The sequence below is a fragment of the Liolophura sinensis genome, chromosome 13, assembly GCF_032854445.1.
Source record: "Liolophura sinensis isolate JHLJ2023 chromosome 13, CUHK_Ljap_v2, whole genome shotgun sequence".
NCBI classification, from domain to species: Eukaryota; Metazoa; Mollusca; class Polyplacophora; order Chitonida; family Chitonidae; genus Liolophura; species Liolophura sinensis.
Window position 1 is genome coordinate 14,287,401 of NC_088307.1, and position 22,668 is coordinate 14,310,068.

The 22,668-nt window shown below is 40.4% G+C and overlaps 1 protein-coding gene across 1 annotated transcript in view; it reads right to left on the minus strand.

Annotated features, from left to right (window-relative positions):
* Positions 1-1,384: 1,384 nt before the first annotated feature.
* The window catches only part of LOC135480247 (70 kDa neurofilament protein-like), a 47,415-nt gene continuing 26,131 nt past the window's right edge, over positions 1,385-22,668 (minus strand). Inside the window, 11 exon segments of the mRNA XM_064760029.1 lie at positions 1,385-3,653; positions 4,594-4,710; positions 5,139-5,246; positions 5,661-5,812; positions 9,136-9,242; positions 11,028-11,103; positions 11,106-11,247; positions 11,696-11,821; positions 12,335-12,496; positions 13,474-13,569; positions 15,618-15,804. Coding sequence (XP_064616099.1) covers positions 3,615-3,653; positions 4,594-4,710; positions 5,139-5,246; positions 5,661-5,812; positions 9,136-9,242; positions 11,028-11,103; positions 11,106-11,247; positions 11,696-11,821; positions 12,335-12,496; positions 13,474-13,569; positions 15,618-15,804 — 1,312 coding nt within the window. The 3' untranslated portion in view covers positions 1,385-3,614.

The following is a 22,668-nucleotide window of genomic DNA, read 5'->3' on the forward strand; positions in this document are numbered from 1 at the left end:
CCCTGGCTCCGCCCGGCTTCCTCTCATCATAATGCCGGCCACCATCGTATAGGTGAACTATTCTTTCCCACGATGTAAAACATCAATCAAATAAATAAATACCGCATACAAGGGCGGACAGTCGTGTAAGTGGACTTACAGTCAAAGGCAACAAGACAGGTTGATGTTCGTCGAGGACAGTGATATTGCCGACGTGGACTATAATCACAATAAACCACCCGTTCACGCATCATCTCTACGTGAGCGAGGGCTCCAAAATTACTATCGCCTATACGCCTATATTAGCGGCATGCGTGACAAAGTTCGTATTAGTTGTTTGTTACAGTGACTTTGAGAATTGCGTGCAAGAGTTTTTCTCGTATAGTTGATAATACACTTCAGCTGATGGCAGTGTATATTATGGCGTGTAAGTGTTCAGTGCAGTGTCAGTCAGGCAGATTGTTTAGTATCCTTTCAGATGGGTACCTGAATGATTTAATACGATGCCCAGTCCAACTTACGTAATCCTCGTTGAACAGAAACGGTAAAAGAGGTGTCATCACGGTCAAAGTCATTTGAATGCGGGGTTTGCGAGTTCGGATATAAAATAAGGTATGGTACTTTGTGTTGTATCGCCACGCTGGGACAAGTCGATACGATTTTAGGCCTATATACAATAGCCAGGGTTAGCTACAACCGACGACTTTTATTTCCTGAAGGGGCCTCAGTGGCTCACTTGGCTAGCGCGCTATCGCAGCGTAATGACCCAGGAGCCTCTCATCAATGCCGGCGCTGTGAGTTCAAGTATAGCTCATGCTGTCTTCCTATCCGGCCTTACGTGGGAAGCTCTGCAGCAACCTGCGGATGGTCGTGGGTTCCCTCCGGGCTCGGCCCAGTTTCCACCCACCATAATGCTGGCCGCCGTCGTATAAGTGAAATATTCTTGAGGACGGCGTAAAACAGGAATCAAATAAATAAATTATTTCCTGAAATATTTCTTTTACAGGATTTGCAAAGGAAATTAGAAAATGAAGCTCATCTTCTTATGAATTATTTACATTATTGTATCATCCATGATAAAATGCATTGTTTTTGCTCTTCAAAATTCCAGTACCAAACTAATGTGGTGAAAATGTACGTCTATCCTCTACTTTCAGACTGCTTTCAACAATTCGAAAAACCGACATCGCTCTTATAGCAGACCAAAATATTTCCTGCCACTGCAATCCCAATAATATTGGGTGTCGCGGACGTTGAACCAGGCAGTAATGTAGAAATAGCTATGACATACATCCTAAGTGTGCGTGTTAAGTTAGTAAGTTAAATCGTGAGACAGTAACACCCCCGTGGCTTGTCAGGTGATCGGTACAATCAGAACACAAACAGATGAAGACGTGAGTTAGAAAGCAAAGGTGAATGCTTTAATGACATAATCAGCAAATATAAACAGTATGAGCTGTAACACTTGACGCACTACATTCATAAAGAGGCACAACCATATCGGACAGACAAACAACTCGTTGTAGGAGTCTACACATAGCATATTAGCACAACATTTTTCAACACCAGCAGCAAAATTTTCATTCCGCGGTTAATAGCAGTTCAGCAGGAAATATCCAACTCATGAATTATTGGCTCATTCGTTATCGTGCTGAGTGGTTATGAATATAACAATAATCGCTTTTCAACACGACAAATACAAAAGATCTCTTCCTGGGTTGGTTCCTGTCATTTTGGGCACTTTGTCTTCGTTAGTAACTATGGTGACACACTCTCCGCAAATCTGGCCTTATTGAAAAGGCCTAATTTCGAAATTTATTGAGAGCTTGTCATTCCTCGCTACATGTTCTTTGTTTTGTCTTTTGACAGTGTGATTTGCCCAGCTTCACGGCTAATCCCACTGTATACGAGCCTTTGTCAATATCACTCGGGTTGCGTCGAAAAAAAGGAAACGATGGTTTAAATAAAATTTATCCTCCTTGTCATACTGATTGCAAATCAAATCATCGCGTGAAATCTGTGCACTGCTAGATGGGCAAGCATAGGCACCATTATTGAAATGTGTGAAAGCGGAACATACCTTGTTTTAAAACAAGTTAAAATCGTCCTAAATTTAGAAGTATTAAAAGAAGAAATCTTGCTCTGTCGTCTGCTTGTACGTGTACACCTTTTCCGCCCAGAATTACACGGGCTCACATATTGTTTAAAAACAACCTTATATATTCTCGTCTACGTGAACAAAGTACCAAACTAGAACAGGGCGCATCACGTGAAAATATTGAACCAGAGGAAAGACATCGGGTAGAAATCTTTTCGCTGTAGACAGAATTCGTCACTGGCAGTAGAAATGACGCACAGAAGCGAGACAATACAACTTCTAAGATATGAGCCACATGTACCCCCATCACATATTTGGGTCAAATTGTATATCACGTAAAACGCAACGAAATGTTTTGTTTTCAGTTTATTCAAGTCTTTAACTCAGAAAGTAGCTATAATGTAAAACGATTCCCTTTACCTACAACAACAACAACGACAGGAACAAAAATACTCAGATTTATAAATCTGTGTAAAAAAATACAAGACGAATGCAAAATGTATTACCACCTCCGAACATACCGACAGCGTTTGTCTTCTAATATGATACTACTGCGAATATGACATATATTATTCATTATAAACCGACCTGTATTACCAATAAAATATATACCATTACGATAAGACATTTATTATACAACAAAAGAGACGATTAGCAATAAATAAAAACACGAAATGATGGCAGCGTTTGTCGTCTGAAGAGGACGTAGTGCTCGGAGGAACACGTGTCTCATGCCCTAACACTTCAAATCAGCTAACAACAACTACGGTCTACTTGCAACCAACAATCACATTCTATAAAACACTTTCGTTAGACAATGTGTTTTTTTACCAGTTTCTTTAAAGTTTTAGAACTTTGGCGTTTCGAGGAATGCAGTTTTTAAAAGTGAAAAATAAGTCGATTATTATAAAATGGTGAATATCACGGTATGTACTATATATATTAACACGAATGTACCAGTTCTACACACGCCTTTTTCAGTTAGATCACCTACAATGTTAGGCCTGCAGCCATTACTGGACAATTATTGTCACGCGACATGATGCTAAATAAAAACAACTGATTTCCTCTGTTTTCGCACATTACACCTTTTCTTTTCTCCATGACTTTATTCAGTTTAGTTTCAGGATTCTGCGTACATGGGAATTTTGAAAAACGTTACTAACCTAGTCCTACTTATGTACGTTGGCACAGTATTCAAGCCGTTCCTAAAACGACTTTCACATCTGGTAACCTGCCAAATTTAGTACGAGAAATCTACCAAGAGAATATCCCACATGCCCTTCCATGAGGGTAAACTACAACACATTGTGAACAAAGCATTTACTATCCTTTTAACAGATAACCACAACTACAACACTTTGTAAAAATCGACCATTAAAGTTGTGCAAAATAGCGACCAAGCTGTTGCTAGGCAACCAACACAACGCGCAACTGAAGCCAGTACCCTGGTGTAAATTATTTTAGTTGACTAAAAATGACTACAAAGTGTTAAAAGTGAATAATCTCTTAAGAATAAGGTGGTCCTTGGCAGTGTTTAATGATACAATGTCTTCTGGGTGTGACTGGCCTTCTCCTGTAAAAAGAGGAAGAAAATGTGTGATGAATGGGTCACAGAGGCCAGTCCTACAATACAATAACAGCCATCTTCGCCAAATCATACAAATCGACTTTACAGAAAGGAAAGACCTGTACTGAGAATTTTATATGTTTATATTTAGAAGCCAAAACCTTCAAATCAAGAGAATTTCCAGTGTTTCCAGAGAACTGACCATACTACAAACGTGTCCGCTTTTATTTTCTTCAAGATCTACGCAAACCAGGCGGGTACGTGGACAACTACTACGATCTTCTGACACAAAAGATAACCCTGGAGGGACAATTACTGGGCACAGAAGTGAGTGAGTGAGTGAGTGCTTGGGGTTTAACGTCGTACTTAACAATTTTTCAGTCACATGAGAACGAAGTTCTTAGAATCCATTTAGGTGTCAAGTGCCTCCTTCTTGCAGGAAGGATTTCCACCGCCCTTTTATCTAGTGTTGCTTCACTGAGACAACTTACTGAAATTTAGCAAACGGCCACACCCGAGCCATTATACTGATAAGTATCAACCAGTCGTTGCACTTCCTCTCAATGCTAAGCTCCAAGCGAGGAAGATACAACTTCCTCTTTTAAAATCTTAGGTGTGACCCGAACCAGGACGGACCCTGGGTTTACCGCTCCTGAAGCGAACGCTCTACCAACTGAGCCATCGCGGCCGATCATGAGCATAGAAAGGTATCATTATAGATGCACGTGCATTGTATAATGTGGCATATACTTGGCTATATTCAAGCTCACAAAATATACATGCATATATATCTTACTTCCCATGAGTTGGAGCCTTGCTCCGTCATCCATAACTGTTGACGTATGAAAGAGATCGAGGCAAAATGCAACCTAAAAGGCTCCAAATTCCTCATGGATTGTAAAGGGTTTAGCATTTGAAAAAGGGTAGTGTTGTTGTTGATTCTTACCTCGCCTGATCCATTCAGAAGCCTGGTCACTACCTGCAGACCAACACCCCAGCTGTCATCATCCTTGTGTACCAGGTCATTCATCAAAGCCTGGCTGGCATACTTCCGCGCCCAGATCTGAGAGGAGATAAATAAAAAAACGACAGTGATTTTCGGGGACAGAATCAATCGCCGCAAAAACTGGATATGGTAAAAACAAATGTGTCAAATGACCACATGTAGGCAAATCGCGCATCAATTGTGGCTCACTTGTGTCTAGTTACGCAAAACAAACATTTTGCTGAGTGGCATGTTTTCAGTTTTCAACAGAAAATACACCATTTAATCTACATGTAAATTTGCTGGCCCTCTGTATATGTTCACAGATATCGTATTGTTTTGTTGTTGTTGTTTTTGTCACACGAGCAGGTAGTTTTATGAGGTATATTGACATAAATAGGGGGAAATATTGTTCAATTATCCCTCAACATTGGTCGAAGCTCATTAAACATGGCACAATTTCAGGAGAAGGCAGAACGAAATGCAAAAAATGAGTGATATTTTACCTTGACACTCTTTCCAGATCGAAGAACGAAGCCCATTGGGAAGTTGTAGTACACCTCACTCTTGCCATCGATATTTCGGACAATTCTCCAGCCCTCAAGATTTTCATCCTAAATAAAATATCGAGATAGTTTTTCAGATTTTCTCAATAATACGTATTATAAATGAAATAAATCGCGATTATATTTGAGTCGGAAAGTTATTTAAGCAACTATCGTTTGATGGAGTTTGATGGACAAACGAAGTTTTATGGAAATGTAGAATATACTTGTCCGGATATAATATGATTCCTAAGCTTACTTTATCAATTAGTTAGTTTCTAGTTTATAACAAACGGTTAGTTCATGTAATTAGCTTCTTCTCTTCTATCTCTACCTTGCAAATATCCACACTACCTTAACGAAGTATGTTTCGTAAGAAATAGTATGTGTCCAGAGATTGAAAACAATGGTAAATAGCTACCATTATCAAAACCGGCCTTAAATTGGCCATTGTCTATAATGTGGTCGTAGAGAGTTACCTACCCTTCTGGTTGATCCGCTAGAGGTGTTTTCCAGCAGGATGTACTTCCCTTCCGGACTTGCCTCAGCAATCGACACGGCTCCCTTGGAGGTTCTCTGGTAGGTGGTTTTAGCCGAAACCTCGCCCCTCATCATCTTCATGGACATCTGGGAGTCTTGAGGAACCGTAAACAGGGAGGGGCAATGTTAATCCATGGCCCATACAATTAAAAATATACTCAGGTCGAAATAAACTTTCAATTCCGCGGTTTTGTATTGTTAAACGTGTGCTACATTGTTATTCGCTATCTGTCTGCGTCCTTCTGAGTCAAGCAATTGGCATCCTGCCTGTGTGGGATTTTATTCGCTACAAGGATTGTGCATACGAAACAGATAAGGCTAAAAGCTCTCAGTGACAGTGCGGAATATGGCAACCAGGAAACGTAACTTTTCATCTGCAAGCTGGAGTCTGGCGCACCCTTTCTGAACTATTCGCGCACCACTGGTATAACACTAGGGGAACTTTCTTTAACTCTACTCTAAAGTTATTTTTATATGGGACTGGAATTTCTAGATGCTTGCTCACTGTGTGAATACACGAAGTCTGACTGATCGTAAAAATAGAGGAATTATCATTTACTATCAGGTAAGGTAACGCTGTACTCATGTGATGAAATGGCCTTATGAATGACCAGTTGGCCTTGACATACAGTGCAACACAACCTACTAAAGTGTACACCCGAGAAAAATTATAATTGATATTAATTTTAGTAAGGTTTGTCGGATAAAACCTACATTACTGTTAATTTATACAGTAGTGTTAATTTTATACTTGTGCTGTCATCTTGGCAGTTGATTTAGTGGGCAACGATGAAGACAAGTTAGTTTTACACTTTCGTCGAATGCACTGGTGCCCAAATAGCAATAACTATTAAGGAACGAGCAGGATAAGTTGAAAATGATGTGAACAGCAACACATTCAGCGTTGTGAAACATCATGAGCATGAAAGTCGACCAGAGTGTGTTAGTGACCGTGTGGGGTTATAAGGCTACCTGCCCAAGGCTTGAAGAGTTCGTCAAAATTAGTGGGTAAATAACCAAAAACTCAACAAAGCTGGCTGGTACGTGGCTCAAAGACAGTGGTGGTATACAGTGTACATGGTAACAGGTTTTGGGAAGTTTCGTTTTCAACATCGTCTTTTTCTATTGACCTTCTAAACTGCGACTTTGGCACGCTACTTCGTATTCAAACGAAAATGACAGATTTGTGTATTTCCTGCTATTTTAGGCATGGTGGTTTATTCTTTGTTCTGTTCTTACTATGAAGAATACAATTGAGGTAAGTTTCATCAGACCGGCAAATACAAGTTATATCCGAAAAATGCTTTTCTGCGTTTACTTGTTTTACGCTTAACAGCCGAATATACAATGGTATCGCGCCAGAAGGATAGACAGATACCTGGCCAGTGTCTTTCCAATCCATTCTAGAAAGTGAAGTATTCTTCAATCTGGCGTAAAACAGAAATCGGAAACTAAATAAATCTAAACAATACCATGTATTCGAAAGTTTGAAATGGAAGGTGGGCATGAATCAGCCCAAGGGGACGCATACTCTGTTTTGCCATTTGACGTTTTCATCAGTTGTTGTGTCCTTTGGTGTTCGAACTTAAATCTGATTTAAATTATTGACTATTTCGAAATAAGATACAAAAAATCCTGCTATTACTAGTCTTTGAGAGTCTGTACCATCCAGTTGTGCTGGGGACAAACCAATCGGGGAAGAAATGCCAAAGACAAAGACAACACAGGGAAACACCAGGGTTAGTAACAACGCCAAAGACAAGCCAGGGTTAGCTCATGCTATATGGGTGGTTTATTGTTAACAATAAAAGTCCACAAAAAACGTGCAACAAGGTTAGTAATAAAAGCATTAACAAATTGACATGAAAACGCATGCGTGGCAATAGAAAGACACAACATCAGTAAACCTGCTTTGATCTGTTCGAGATTTTTGCTCGATCTTTTGGGGTCTTTCGGCACAGACGGTTTGGCGTCAGTGGGCTGGCTGGCAACCGTTTTGGCGTCAGCCGCTTGCATTTCGGCGACCTCAGCAGGTTTGAGATCTGAAGATTTTTGGCCGGTTTCTTTTGAGGGATTTGGTTTGGACAGATCCTTGTTCATCCCTGATAAGCAATACAGTTAGTCTGGCTATTTACTTGCAAGCAGAAATACATTGCGTGATTAAGCAGCGGGCATGACATGGGTAAGCAAAAGCAACGAAGACGGAAATAAAGCATATTTTCCCTACGTAACAAGGAAAATAGACAGTATATTAGGAGTGTCCGGATAACTAAGCGGAAGCATGAAAACAGGCGTCGTTTTCAATATTTTATTTGAAGTTTCAATGGCGTTTCTATGAATATTCGTGTACTCAGTTAACGTCTAACAGATGACTCCCTTTTCTGTCGTTTACCGGAGACTCCTAATAACACTGGCTGCTAACGTGGGGGGAGCGAAAACACCCAAAGCATTGGGGAAAAAAATGAATGTTTACTCTGCAGTTTGGTAGGGAAAAGACAGCCCATGGTTGCAAAAATATTCTTCCCTGGAGACACTGTGTGTAACTAAGTAAGGCTTTCTTCTAGATACATTTTCTAGAAAGAAGTTTCCCAAAAAGCCACTAAAACCATTGGCGTTATTAGTTAAAACCCTGAATCATAGCATCAGAGAACTACCTATTAAGCATTAGTGACTTCACCACCAACGACCATACCCAATTTAATTAATATAACTAATGACTACCCGCTTCCATGGCGAAAAATCAGGCGTGTTTAGTTTTCATAATATAACGAAAAAATATTATGAGGTAAAAATACGACTCCTTTAATAGAACGAAAGAGAGCCACACTGATATGTATTGGAGTCATTATGTCAACACAAAGATAACGTACATCTATATGGCTCTAGAATCACAAAGTTCTCTTATGTTTTTAAACGTCATAATTTGCTCCTTTCTTATTGTTTTTTACGCTTATGAAACCGCTCAAATTTAGTTTGGCGTCCCTGGCCGGTGAGGGACATCGATATTTGACACAATAAGTCTCTTGGTTACGATATCTGGACCTGCCTGCAGGTTAGAAACTTACATACTAGTACTGGGTGTTGTGAAACATCTTGTTAGCATGGCACAAAATTATCATTAACTTATTATTTAATTTGCAGACGACCTGACATATGAAAATAAAAAAATTAAAAAAAAAACAAAAACAAAACATAAAAAAAAAACACCTGAGTGATGTTCTTTCAAACTGGCTTGGGATTAGACCTAATTTATAGACTTCTGAACGTGGTACAGATTATAATGGACTAAAACACATCACACAATGCATAGCAAAAAGCACCGCAAGCAAACCTAGATATAAATATATCTGTTAGATTTGTCAAGTAATACTGCTTCTGTACTTGAAGCCACGTTATTCCTTGGCATCTTGATACGCACCACCGCTCTCGGCGCCATATCCCGAGCTACTGATGACTTCAGACAGACTCTGTCCGCCAGAGCTCCGGGTTGTTATCATTGACTCCACAACGTTTTTCAGACCGACTCTGTGTCAACAAAAGTACAAAGAAAATAACTGATGAACGACAACAACAACGGCAACAACATCAATGGATAACATAAAGCATAAACTATGGATGGAGCGTGTTGACAATATCAATACAACGAGGCGATGGGTGACAAACGCGCTGAAACCATAAAGGGTATGAAAAAATAAACAAGGGGGAAAAAGAAAGAAAAGGAAATTGTGGTCTGAAAGGGAGAATAAAGCGAAGTGTGACATGAGTACAAAATGCAATATTCATCCACGGCTGGCAATATGACGACATCGACAACTGGCGACACAACGACATCCTGACGACATGCTGAATGAACACAGGGTGGGCCGAGGCGTGAGCAGGCAGCATGCCAATTGTGACGCCACCTACCGTCATCTTTTGCCTCTCCTGTTGCCTCAGCAGAGCCACCCCCTCCACCAGATGTCGCTTCAGTAGAAGCGGATGATGTCGCCATGCTCGTGGAGGCAGAAGAAGAGCTAATGGCAGATTTAGATCCAGAACTTGAGGTAAACGATCCTCCCCCCGAACTACCTCCACCACTGACACTAATAGTGCCGCCTCCGGCACTGACGCCACCGCCGGCATCGCCGCCACCGCCACTGCTGCTTCCACCGCTAATTCCGCCGCCCTCACGTGTTATTGTTACTCCGGACGAACTGTGGTGAACTTCAATCCTAGTAAAAAGGTTCTTGTAAAACATGCTTTGCAACATAAAAAGATTAAAAGGCGTGCGAAAGTAGGGAGACTGGATGCTTTACTCTCTTGTTATGAGGCCCCCGATGTGGTTTGTGAGAAGGTATTGCGCGTTAACTTAATGTTGAGGCTGGCAGGCCGGACGAACAGCGGGTCCTCTGTCACCGACTGCTGGCCCCTTCCAGACCTATCGTGAGACATTTTGAAATAAGCCAGACAGCAGACTTCAGACGCATTGATTCTAGAAACGTTGACTGAAAAATAAATATATGTCAGTGCTTAGCTATAAAAGACTGTCCCCGACTTTACCGGACATAACGTTCTCTGAGCTGCTTTTATTTCAACCATTTTCACACCATCAGACACTGAAAACTTCAGCATATATCTTCTTTGAGTTAGAGTTCTGAAAATGCGCTACGAAGATTGCCATCTGGCTCATAATTAGAAAAATATGAGATCAGATGAGGTTCTTGGACCAGTGTAAACCTAACAAGGTTTCCTTTTCAAGGCAACTTTGTGGAAGATCCAAAGGAAAAATACATGAACAACAACCAGTTTTGACAGAAAGAGAAAGCTGAGCTCTTTGAGATCGTAGGTAGTAGTTTCCACCACCAAACTGAAGACACCGAAACCATTTCTGACGAAAGCTAAAATGTAATTGATCCACAAATTGTATTATTTTAGGTCTAATCGTCGTTAGACGACAAAGACAAATGTTGACGGAAACCACAGGGGCTTTGAAGGAGTCATTAAGAAGAGCTTAGTGTGGTTCCCCATCCACTTGGAATCAGGTGACGTCCTTTTTGTACTCACAAGGCCCAGCGAAACACATAACTACCTTTAGACTTAAAAATGTGTTAACAGCCCGAATGTCAAAGGCGTTGAAAGCTCTTTATTATTACTCAAACCTTCCCTAACGGTGATTCCTGCTCAGTATTTTTTGCATAAGGTCCGTATTCTCCAAATCAACAGTGATGGTCATGACTCAAACCACAAAGTCTATATCACAAAGATATATTGTGATTTCAGTTACAACGATCTTACCTGTACATCTATCTACCTGTACGAAGCTGTACTCACCTGCTCTCTTCTCCCTCCAGCAGCTTCCTGTAGGCCGCGATCTCTAGCTCCAGTGACAGTTTGGCGTCCATCAGGTTTGTAACTCTTGCAATATTTTTTCCATCTCCATTCTGAGCTGAGTTATCTCCTCACGGAGGGTGGCTTCTCTACGAGCAGCATCCTGATCCTTCTCGTCCAGCTCTCGCTGTAGTTCTCGGAGAGTTCTCTCCAGCTGGGCGTTCTGTAATGAAATTCACAAGAGGAATATACCTGTGAACTATGAGAAAATGACAACACTGTGTACAAGATGGTACACGTAACACTTATTGCGTATGTAATCGTTTGTTTTTTTCATTTGTCTAGAATGACTTTTAGCAGACACTTATGGAAATATTAGCATTAATACTTAACACTAGCAAATATCAAGCTCCGGAGTTGTGCTAAATTAATGGCTGAAATAACCGTTTGGCTAAATGTCCCGTCTAGGTCATAAATTTATGGGTGTATTTAATCATATCGGGCGACAAAACGTCTATTGTCAAGCGTGATTTTAAAGGTGTCGGCGATAGCGATTTAAACTATTATTTTAAATTACTGAATACTGAGATACAAATACCATGTACTACAGGCGCTCCTGCACATACAGATACACAATACTCGAGTTTAAGCAGACGTGGAGAAGAGCTTACCCTGGCTTCCACATCGGCCAGTTTCGCCTTCAAGTCCGTGACTTGGGTTCGCCATTTGCGGGTCTCTTCCTTGGAATGCTGAGCCTCCATGTTCTGTTTGGTGATGCCAGTGCGGATCTCTTGTACCTACAGCGTGCACAGAGAGTTCAGTAAATTGAACTGTTAAAGCAGTCATGTCAAATACGGCTAAGAACAGTTCGCTACAGGTATTAAACTGGTACAGTGAAGCAAAAGAAACGAGACAATATTAGTACACTTTGTTAGGATTTGGCAAAAATTTAGGGTATGGTGACTAACAGTGAAACAAGAAACAGTCTGTACCAAATAAATGCATGGCACTCTAGTGTCTTTTCATATCCCTTCTTGTTTTTAATCATTTATGAAGTTCACGGAGAGATATCAGCCCGAACTACGTTTGTCAGTCGTTTTCATTTTTTTTTACCTTATATATTTTTGCGAACTTTAGAATTAACTCTTCTTCTCTCTCACCTTCTTTCAAATATTTCAGTACACAAAATTTCCATTTGAAATTTAATCTTGCTTTAACCTTACGCTTACATGGAAACAAGTAGTGTTATTGAATGGTATAACTTCGATGACCTTGACCTGACGACTTCACTTCGTCAGACCTTGACCTACCTTGAGGTTGTAGTACCCCTCGAGATCACCTCGGATCTGGTCACACTTGGCGTCATACTCATACTGGATTTCACGGATGGCAGAGGACAGCTCGTTCTTCCAGAATTCCCGGTTCTCCTCGGTTGTGTCTCTGTAGGCCAGGTTCGCCAGTTCCTTCATTTCCTGTGAGAATGAAGAGGTACAAAGTAATGTTTCTTGACCAGTATGGTCACCGGTTGATCACGGATTAGTAGCTCGGATGCAGACTTAGAGCCGCTACATGAAGAGACTCCTGCTACAGAACCTGTAGTTTTATTGCTGATCGTCCCACGGACCGATTTGTGAGTAAGCCTCAATGGATGGGTTTATTTATTTATTTATTTATTTATTTATTTGATTAGTATTTTACGTCGTAGTCAAGAATATTTCACTTATACGACGGCGGCCAGCATTATGGTGGATGGAAACCGGACAGAGCCCGGGGGAAGCCCATGACCATCCACAGGTTGCTGATATACCTTCCCACGTGATGGTTTGTTTGAAGTGGCTACGTTATTAACAAGAATACACTTATAATCTTTCATACAGGACCGCTACATCAAAGCTAGATTTAATCTCAGTGAATAACGTATCAATGCCAAGTATCTTGAGGAGATCGTTACTCGGCTCAGTACCACTGACGGTAAGGCTCGTAAGGCATATTAAATTTCATTTAAAACAATTAGTCATTTATAATTATTTCCACTTGTGGTGGATAACAATCAAATCATGTTGATCCAGAACGTTTTCATGAGTTCTTTTGAAGTTTAGTCGGTAAATGTAAAAGTATAAAATGTGGACGAGCCCTTTCCATATCTAAATCAACACATTAATTCACTTGTCATGGTTCATTTTGGTGATGCCATGGAACCTAAAGACCCCATTGTAACAGTAACATTTGTGAATGGGGGACATCCCCGCAATAATCAACTTGGGCCTACGCTTTGTAGTCCATTGACGTTTAATGATCTACTGAGAAGGTATTACTCATGTATCGCCTAGAACAATAGCCCCAACTAGAGTCGCCATTGTTTGAGAAAAGATAGGCTTTTGGTGTACTAACCTGCTCGTGTAAACTTTTGGTGTACTAACCTCTTCGTGTAAGCTTTTGGTGTACTAACCTCTTCGTGTAAGCTCTTCATGAATTCCATCTCCTCGGCCAGGGTCTGCAGCCTGTTCTCACAGTCCAGGTGAGCGAGCGTCTCCGCGGCCAGTTCCTGGAGGGACAAGAAACAGAGTCAGTGCTCGGACGAAAGTCAAGGCTAAATGTCAAGGTACCCATGATATGTACAGGCATGTTTGTGTCTACACTGCTGCACACGTATCATCTATCATGTATTCCAATACGGTGAAATCTCATTTCAAACACATGATTGCAAGTGACCAGATGTCATATCGTGTGACACAAAACACTAAAATTGGTCCACACTATGTTTAGAGTAATTCTATGCTGGAATATACAGTGTCGTTTTAATGTTGCTAAAAGACAAAAAATGATAAATGAGTACTCAATACATGCACTTCCAGAACCGGCCGATGCATTTTTATTCATTTCCTTTGCGACAGAGCAACAGAGCGTTGTAACAATACAATTAAAGACGTACAGCATAGAAACTAAAACCAGAGCAGCGGCGACAGGGTGATAGGTGGAAAATGGTCACACGTAACGGGTGAATCACGGCCTCTTGTCCATTTTATTCTAACTGTCTATGTAAATACACAAATAACAGACAAAGGATTGTTTTGCTTAATCAGGTTGCGATCTACCGTTTTATCGTATTAAATGACGAACTAAGCATATTCACTTACTTTCTATATTCTGGATATTAGTGGAGCATTAGGTTATTTATAGCACAGAACAATCACGTGCAGCATTTGTACTGAAACAACTGTCTAAACTAATCCGCCAATTCGCTATTAAGCATTCTTCATCTATCACGAAAGCAAAAAATGTTTTTGCTGTTGGACCTTTCATTAGAAAATTATAATAGAATTATTATTCATCTTGATGAAATCAAGAGTAGAAACTGACATTTGATCCTTTGATGTGTAGTTTATTACCGATTTATAGACGCCCCGTCGTATACAGACTCCTTCAGCACATATAAACGAGATGTTAACTGACTGTACAAACAGCAGCTGTGTCTATAACGGACGATAACCGGCTGGTGTCCATGTCTGTATTGATCTCATAGCTGTCTATACGCCGCTAATGCGGCAGAGGTTGTTTATCATTCAGGAGCACATAACTCTAGCTGTGCACGCTCCACTGCTCTTGCGACTTGAGCATTAGGGGTAACTGTTGATGTGCTCGATGCGCTCTTGGTTGCTTGTTGCCTGTAATGGCCTTGGGTGGGGAGATTCTGTCTACATTGAACGTCTTTAACGTTCCTGTAGCATCTTCCCCAGTGTGGTATAAAGATTAGATGAGGACATAAGTGCCAAGTCAGTTGTTCTGTGCACAATGAGTATAACATTTGAAAGTCTTAGTGATGACAGCGCTCAAACCCGTTGGTCGACTTTCATGTATACACACAGTATAGCCACCATACCATTAAATGAAAGTTGTTCAAACGAAAAACTGACTAGATCCATCACCGACAGTAGTAATTCATAAAAACCAAGATAATAATTCCTATTCCTATCCCTATGCTGTCTTGTATGAAATTTTTTCCACAAATAACAGTCATATCTCATACTGTTTAATGTAAATTTTCTTACTGCACAAATTTACTGTTACATTATAAAGTCAAAATGCTAACCGTGTGCAGTTTTAGTGCCGTAAACTTTATTCAAGTTCAGAATAAAATGATTTCTCCTCTCATCTGAATCCCATTTAAGGCACTTATTTGCCAAACTGTAGATATACTGCTACTTATATATTTTAATTGCACTTGACATGTAATCAATGTTCTGGGGCTCATAAGGATAATAAAAGGCTCGTACGTCTTTTTGACATCACTGGAAACGTTTGACTGCATCTTTGTAAGTTATGGTGAAGGTAAGTTTATTAATAAAACTGGTCTTTGGGGAAGTTGACCTTGGGTATTGTTTGACGGGTTGGCGGCCTGAATTGCAGTTTGGGTTCTTCGACTACTAAACTATGTTGAACTTTTTCTCTTAAGGACTTAGGTAGATTCATTTCATCGGTTACCTTTTGTCGCTGATGTGCTTGTACTGTCTGTGTAGTAAACTGACTACCGGAACCCCGTACTAAAATGAAGTCAATACACATCTGACCCGACAAATTGTCTCCCGTACTTACCATCCTAAGCTTCTCGACCTCGGCGGTGAGTCTCTGGATGGTGACCTTGTCCCTCTCTCTCTCCTTCTCCATGTTCTCCAGTGTACGCCGTAACATGCTGATCTCGCCATCGTACTCGGACAGCTGCTGATTGAGCTTGTTGATCTGGTCACGGTCGATCTGACGGTACTTCTTGGCCTCGTCAAGTCTGCAGAAAGAGAAAACATGTATAAATTAGAGTGTGTTCTACTTGGGTTTGGTCAAGGATGGTTTTTAGCTATTTCTGCTTAAACCATGGTGCGAGGGGGCGTGTAATTTACTACTATTTAAGCATTTGCATGGACAGGTAAAATAAAATCCTGAGGTAAACTGACAGGACGCCGTATTTCAACCGTTACATTGTATATTGTGTATCAGTATTTATTTATTTATTTGATTGGTGTTTTACGCCGTACTGAAGAATATTTCACTTAAACGACGGCGGCCAGCATTATGGTGGGTGGAAACCGGGCAGAGCCCGGAGGAAACCCACGACCATCCGCATGTTGCTGGCAGACCTTCCCAAGTACGGCCGGAGAGGAAGCCAACATGAGCTGGACTTGAACTCACAGCGACCGCATTGGTGAGAGACTCCTGGGTCATTATGCTGCGTTAGCGTGCTAACCAACTGAGCCATGGAGGTCCCTTGTGTATCAGTAGACGGCTTGGATCTTTTGCTTACGATTAACACGAATACCATTTTTGAAATTGGTGACTCGGTAACAATTTTCCGGTACATGTATAAGCATATGTTTAAGAAAACGTGATCCTGATTTTGTTGATGAAGCTGGTCCAAAATTTCATTTTGCATTGGTTGACGACCTGAACTATTATTTGAATGCTTCTCTTTCTACACTTTTTATATCAGCTGTGTCATGCGTTATCCGATGGAAAAGTCTGCTTATACCAGGACTGCGTGGAAGAAATTGGTTATAGCCAGGTGGTAACCCATTGCCAAGTGTCAGCTATTTGACAAAAATCCCGGAAAAATCTGTACTCTAACCAGCGTTAGCCAAAGCTGAACCTGCGACCTCCATGTTTTAAGTCTCGTTTACTACTGTGGAAATCCATTAGGCCGCTGGGCTAGATAGTGCCTTTGTGGTGTGGAGCTGTCTAGACTGTTCCGTTGGCAAGGCTCCACAGTATTTCTTTACCATATCCCATAGCGGTTGCGTGGAGTAATAAGTAATGCTATCATATTAACATGGCCGAAGTCACGATGTCAATGCTGTAGAGGCAATGTCTGTCCAACCAGTCTAAAAGATGCCAATTTGAACGTCAGAATGTTATCTCCGTTATAGATGTTACATAACATTGTACCCTTGGGGACGTGAATAAGTTTATACAATATGTTTAAAATACATGTAAAAGCATAGATGAAGTGGGCGGAGCTGTTATGGCCACCTTTGTAGTAGGAATTGTCGGTTTTGTACAGGTATATATGAGGTTTTATTAAGAATACCATAATGGTCTGTTGCGTCTATTCATAGACCCGACTAGGATTGTTCCAACAAACGTACTGGCAAACAAAGTTCTCAAGCCCAGGAATAATCACGTCTTTGATCTTATGTTCCTCTTGGAGAAAAATGATTCATACAGACGGAGGTTTTCAGCGCGGATATGGGTGACACACAAGAGCTGTACAGTACAAGCCTTTGCACGACTCCGCCTGTGAGCAATGCGATGCTTAGACAGACTCCCTTAATGATCTGCTGACGTTGCAGAACAGCGTCTTACAAGACGATTATCCAGTTAGATTACTCTGTAAGGCCGTAGTAGACCTGATTCTGCTCTTAACAGTAACATAGGGTGGCCTACATCGCGGACAAGTTAAACAGGTTTGTTGAAATTTTTTTTTGGGCCCCAGAACTTGCCACACTGCAAACAAATTTACATGTTGACATACCAAGCCCAAAGGTAGAACGAAAATAACAGTACACATGTAAACAGTGCACGATGATAAATGATTTATCTATTGCTGTATTTATCTTGTGCATATTTAGCTAATTGAAATCAGGTCCTGGCATTTACGTCTCTGGCTTAACAGTGGATAAATTAAGCATATACAGTGTAATTATAATAATGGACAACGACACGTTTTGACGAAAACATTTAACTGATGTTGCAATCTACGATGATACAGATAGAGAGAATGACAGCAACAGAATCCTAGCAACGATGACACTGTTATGACTGATGTCTTTCCCCAAACAACCGAAATTTCACATAAGTTTAACAGTAGCATTGAGTCAAACTGTTAACATACTAGGAGAGAAATATACATGAATGATATATAGCAATTTACTTTCAGACGCATCTCCGTAATAAGAGATGAGTGATTTCTTAGAGCAACTGATGCTTTGGATATTCTCACGCTGGCGACAGGAAAAGAACCTACTGATATCGCAATAACACTATACATGCGATCATGGTATCCATATAGCACAGTATGAGGAGCGGTATCGGAGATATGTCTGTGCTCAACATACAACGTTCATAGTGTAAACAATGCTTTAATTGTATGCTGAAATGAAAAGACGGCGTTCACATATGTACATGAACATATTCATCTATTCGTTTAAACTTAAAACCTCATTACACCCATACATGTCATGCCAGCAAAGAATGGGCACAAATGTGACACTAGTTTATCTAAATGAATAAGACTTTTACGCGTCACTTCATATGTGTTGATATGAATCGCCTTGTATGTCTCTTAGGCCTATGGTGAACTATATTCTGGTCAGCATGAACGAGAAGTAGATGAGATTCAGTGCATTCTGTGCACCCTATAGATTGCAAGAAACAAACAATTGGCCAACGATAAAGTGTTTACCCCATAGTGTTATAATATAATTAAAGACACAGGACAGAGAGTGAAACAGAGAGTAAAACCAGAGGAGCGACGACAGCTGGCAAATGATCACACGTGACCGGTAAAATATGGCCTCTTGTCAGTTTACCTCAGTCAAGGTTTTATTCTAACTGTTCATGTAAACGCCTGAATAGTAGTAATTTACACGTCCCTTGTGCGCATGGCTTTAAAAATGGAGGGATATTATAGGACCTTACTTCTGACATTAATAACCAGGAAATCTTTGCACTTTAAGTTAACATGCAAGTATATATCATATCTTTCATAAATTTGATTTTAATATTTGGTGTAAGTGTCACCAGGTGTGTTATGAAGGAAACCACAAGCAGAAGAATTTGTGTTATCAAATAACTGCCAAATTTCCCACGCAAAATCGCAGATGTGTAAGTGGCAGGTAAATTGTATACGCGTGGGCCAGGCCTAGAAATATGTCACCCAGTTCGCACCGCTGTACGCTGTTGATATACAATATATACAGGCATGGTTCACTCTGGCTTCGGGATGTCTTACACGTTTAAAAACACGTTACAAACCATGAACAACTCACAGCCCATATATAGAAATATGCAGGTGTGACAACACATGCCATTGTCACTATGGTAACCAGCTTCCGTAGGTATGGAAATGGGAACAGGCTTTTTCCACCTTAGACGGGTGCGGGTAAGAAAGCTTGACCTTAACCCTTTACCCCGGCCGCTTGGGCTCTTAACAGAACCAGCCCAAGGAACTGGAGAAATCACATATTCCACACTGCATACCCTGGTGCTAATGGGGTAACTTTTCTTAACGCGGACGACAGAAAATCTTAAAAATTCTTGAATCTGCTTCTGGCAGTTACCGACAAAATGACCTATTTTAAGGCAGGCACTGTGATATACACATAGGTGTCAGTATAATGTATCGTCAATTTATGTCACATTACACACTACCCTTTGCCCAAGAGCTGTCATTAGCCAGTCATAGTGATGCTATGTGAAAATTTAATGAACTCTCCTTATATCCTCATAACTGATAAGTGTGTAACAGAACATTACATATGAAAAGTACAAACCTAAATATAAATCTGAAAAATACACAACTACAAAAAAAAAGAATATTATGCCAACTCTCACACTGTCGTCGCCGTTAGCTAGGTAGGGAACCGTTCAATTTGCCATCTCTCACACTGTCGTCGCCGTTAGCTAGGTAGGAACAGTCCAATTTGCCAACTCTCACACTGTCGTCGCCGTTAGCTAGGTAAGAACCGTTCAGTTTGCCAAACTCTCACACTGTCGTCGCCGTTAGCTAGGTAGGAACAGTCCAATTTGCTAACTCTCACACTGTCGTCGCCGTTAGCTAGGTAGGAACCGTTCAATTTGCCAACTCCTCACACTGTCGTCGCCGTTAGCTAGGTAGGAACCGTTCAATTTTGCCAACTCTCACACTGTCGTCGCCGTTAGCTAGGTAGGAACCGTTCAATTTGCCAACTCTCACACGTTGTCGCTTTTCTGGTTTTACACTCTGGGCTGTAGTCATTTATATCTACTTTGTAACAGCCGTCTTATGAAAACACCGGACAGAAGGTATATGATTCATGTGTAGATACAACACGCCTTGAAATACTACTTCAAACCCCTGGTATATCTAAGTCCCTGTTAAACCAAACCTAACAGACGGCCTCTCACAGTTCAGGCTTGCATGGCATTCAAATGTTAATCTGGCTCTACAGTAATTTAAAGACTGAATGAAATAGCAGGAGCGAGGTAGGCTATAGAAAGTTGCTGAGCAGGTACGGCCTGGGTTGTCAGACGTGTTTATACTTCTGTACACTAGGGCTGGTCACACAAGGTAGATACGTGAAAAGGGCTGTGATTTGAAAGTAAAACAGGGTTAACCTTGTAACTGTACAGCGTACCTCTATGCGTGCAGTTGTAATTTACTCAGTTTGAGGTCCCCAATGCTATGTGCATTGTCCTGATGGTTTAGACGCCCTGAATATATGCCTGCGTTGTGAACCATAACATACTACTGACAGCTTCTGTATTAATGACATCTGTATTGTGTATGCTCTAAGGGTCAATTAATGGGTGTCTTATACGCTAACCGTATTGTTAAAACCCAGCCACCTCCTCTTAAATAATTAGACGGCTTATCTATTATACGACCGCAAAATACGTATATAAATCATTTAAATGAGCATAGATTCCATTTCGAGCGAGTGGTTTTAGTAAACCATTATGGTGCTAAAATGAAGCCCCTCAAACTGTGAAATATAGGAAATTAATTTTCGAGACATCCAGCAAATGGCATCAAACCGATGCTTAATAGTATTTTACTCTTGTCTTTTTATATCACATCACTAGCATGTAGAGGATATTAAATATGATTAAAATTGAAATGGGATAAATCCAGCTTGAAAGAGTAGAATGGTGAACGTTTTGAAGTCCTACACCCATAACTTTCATGTCAAGCAGTGGAGGATTTAAACTTTGGATGAGATCGTTTAAGGCTGGCAATAAGGAATGTGGTATTGCATAAAGGATATCAAAGGGATAAAAAGATCTGGAATGATTACTGTGTGGCTAAATAATTAAATCCCTAGGGTAGTGGAAAACTTTTTATAGATAAACTAAGGCAGTTAAGTGGTCTACACATAGGAGAATTGATTCATGCCTCTAGGGAGCCTTTGTGTCATTATTTTTAATCACGGTCATCAGATGCTTTTTAATAAGATCTCTGCAGGGTTTTATGCCTCCTTTACACATATGGGTATGAACTGTTGTGCAAAAATGCGTACATGAATAAATACAAAAGTGTTAACACACCTTCGTTCACATTCAGCTTTATATATCTGAGATACATCGACACTGAATCAAACAGAGCGGCCACTGGTGCAGAAGAAGTATGTTAACGTTTGGCAAGTCGCCACAGCATACCCTCCGTGAGAAATGATCGTTTAAACTGGGTTTAACATCTCGTTATTGACAGCGGGTTTTATTCATTCACCTAACTCTTATAATCTAGGTCAACATCTATACTGCCTGGGACCACGTGACCTACATGTAACAATGCCCTATTACATACATAGGCTTTGCAGACGTGCTCATTTTGTATGTGTGAGTGAGTGAGTGCTTGGCATTTTTGTATGTGTGAAAATCCCGTTCGTCTTTGTACGGAAGCGCTAAAATGCTATTATGTATTTTAGAGTACAAATGTGGAGCACGAAAATTAATGCATTTGCGCATACTCCTGCATATTCGAAATGTTGCATGTATGTATATGTATGTATGCATGTATGCATGATTTGGGTTGCGTCGAACTTAACAATTTTTCAGTCATATGACGACGAGGTGTCATTAGGTGTGTGCTATACATACTATGTCTTCTTGCAGCAAGACTAGTCCAGCCGCAAAAATATATATGTCGTATTTTCACGTTTCGAAATGGTCTTATAACACAACCGATCACAAAAATACTAACTTCCGAAATAAGTGGCTAACAGCGATTGGCCCTTTGAATCAGATTTGTTAGAAAGCATGGCAACTACACACAAATATGCCTTATTTAGTTCTTTACGATTAAAGATACACGTGTAGCGATACTAAACACAAATTAAAACTTGCTTACTGAAGCAGTGCCTGAATAATTATAACACGGCATTGCAGAATATTACACTTTACACGATTGTTGTTCAACATCACGTATATATTACTAATATCATCACAATCCGGTACTGTGGTAAATAACGTCCACATAAAATAACGGCATACATAAAACAAACAATATGTATTAGAACTTCACGAAAAAAATCCACTGCACAAAAGATTACATCGACTCTCAAGCAAATACCCTTCTTGATTTTGAGATGTTATATGTAACTCCACATCACAAACATGTAGAACGTGGGAAGGTCTGTCATGAACCTGTGGGTGGTTTTGGTTTCCCCCGGGCTTTGTCCAATTCCTTCCCACTAAAATGTTGACTACCCATATAAGTGAAATTTTGTGAAAGGACAATTAAAGAAATAAATAAATAACAAACATGTCATATGTAGATCCTCGAATTGCAAAGTTCGAGGCTGTATTCCCACGTCTCACACCTTAATAAGCTTCTTTTCCTTGTAACTTTCTGTCGCCTATTGCATGCCTTGTCCCTTTGCATTGTTTTGATGTTATTGTG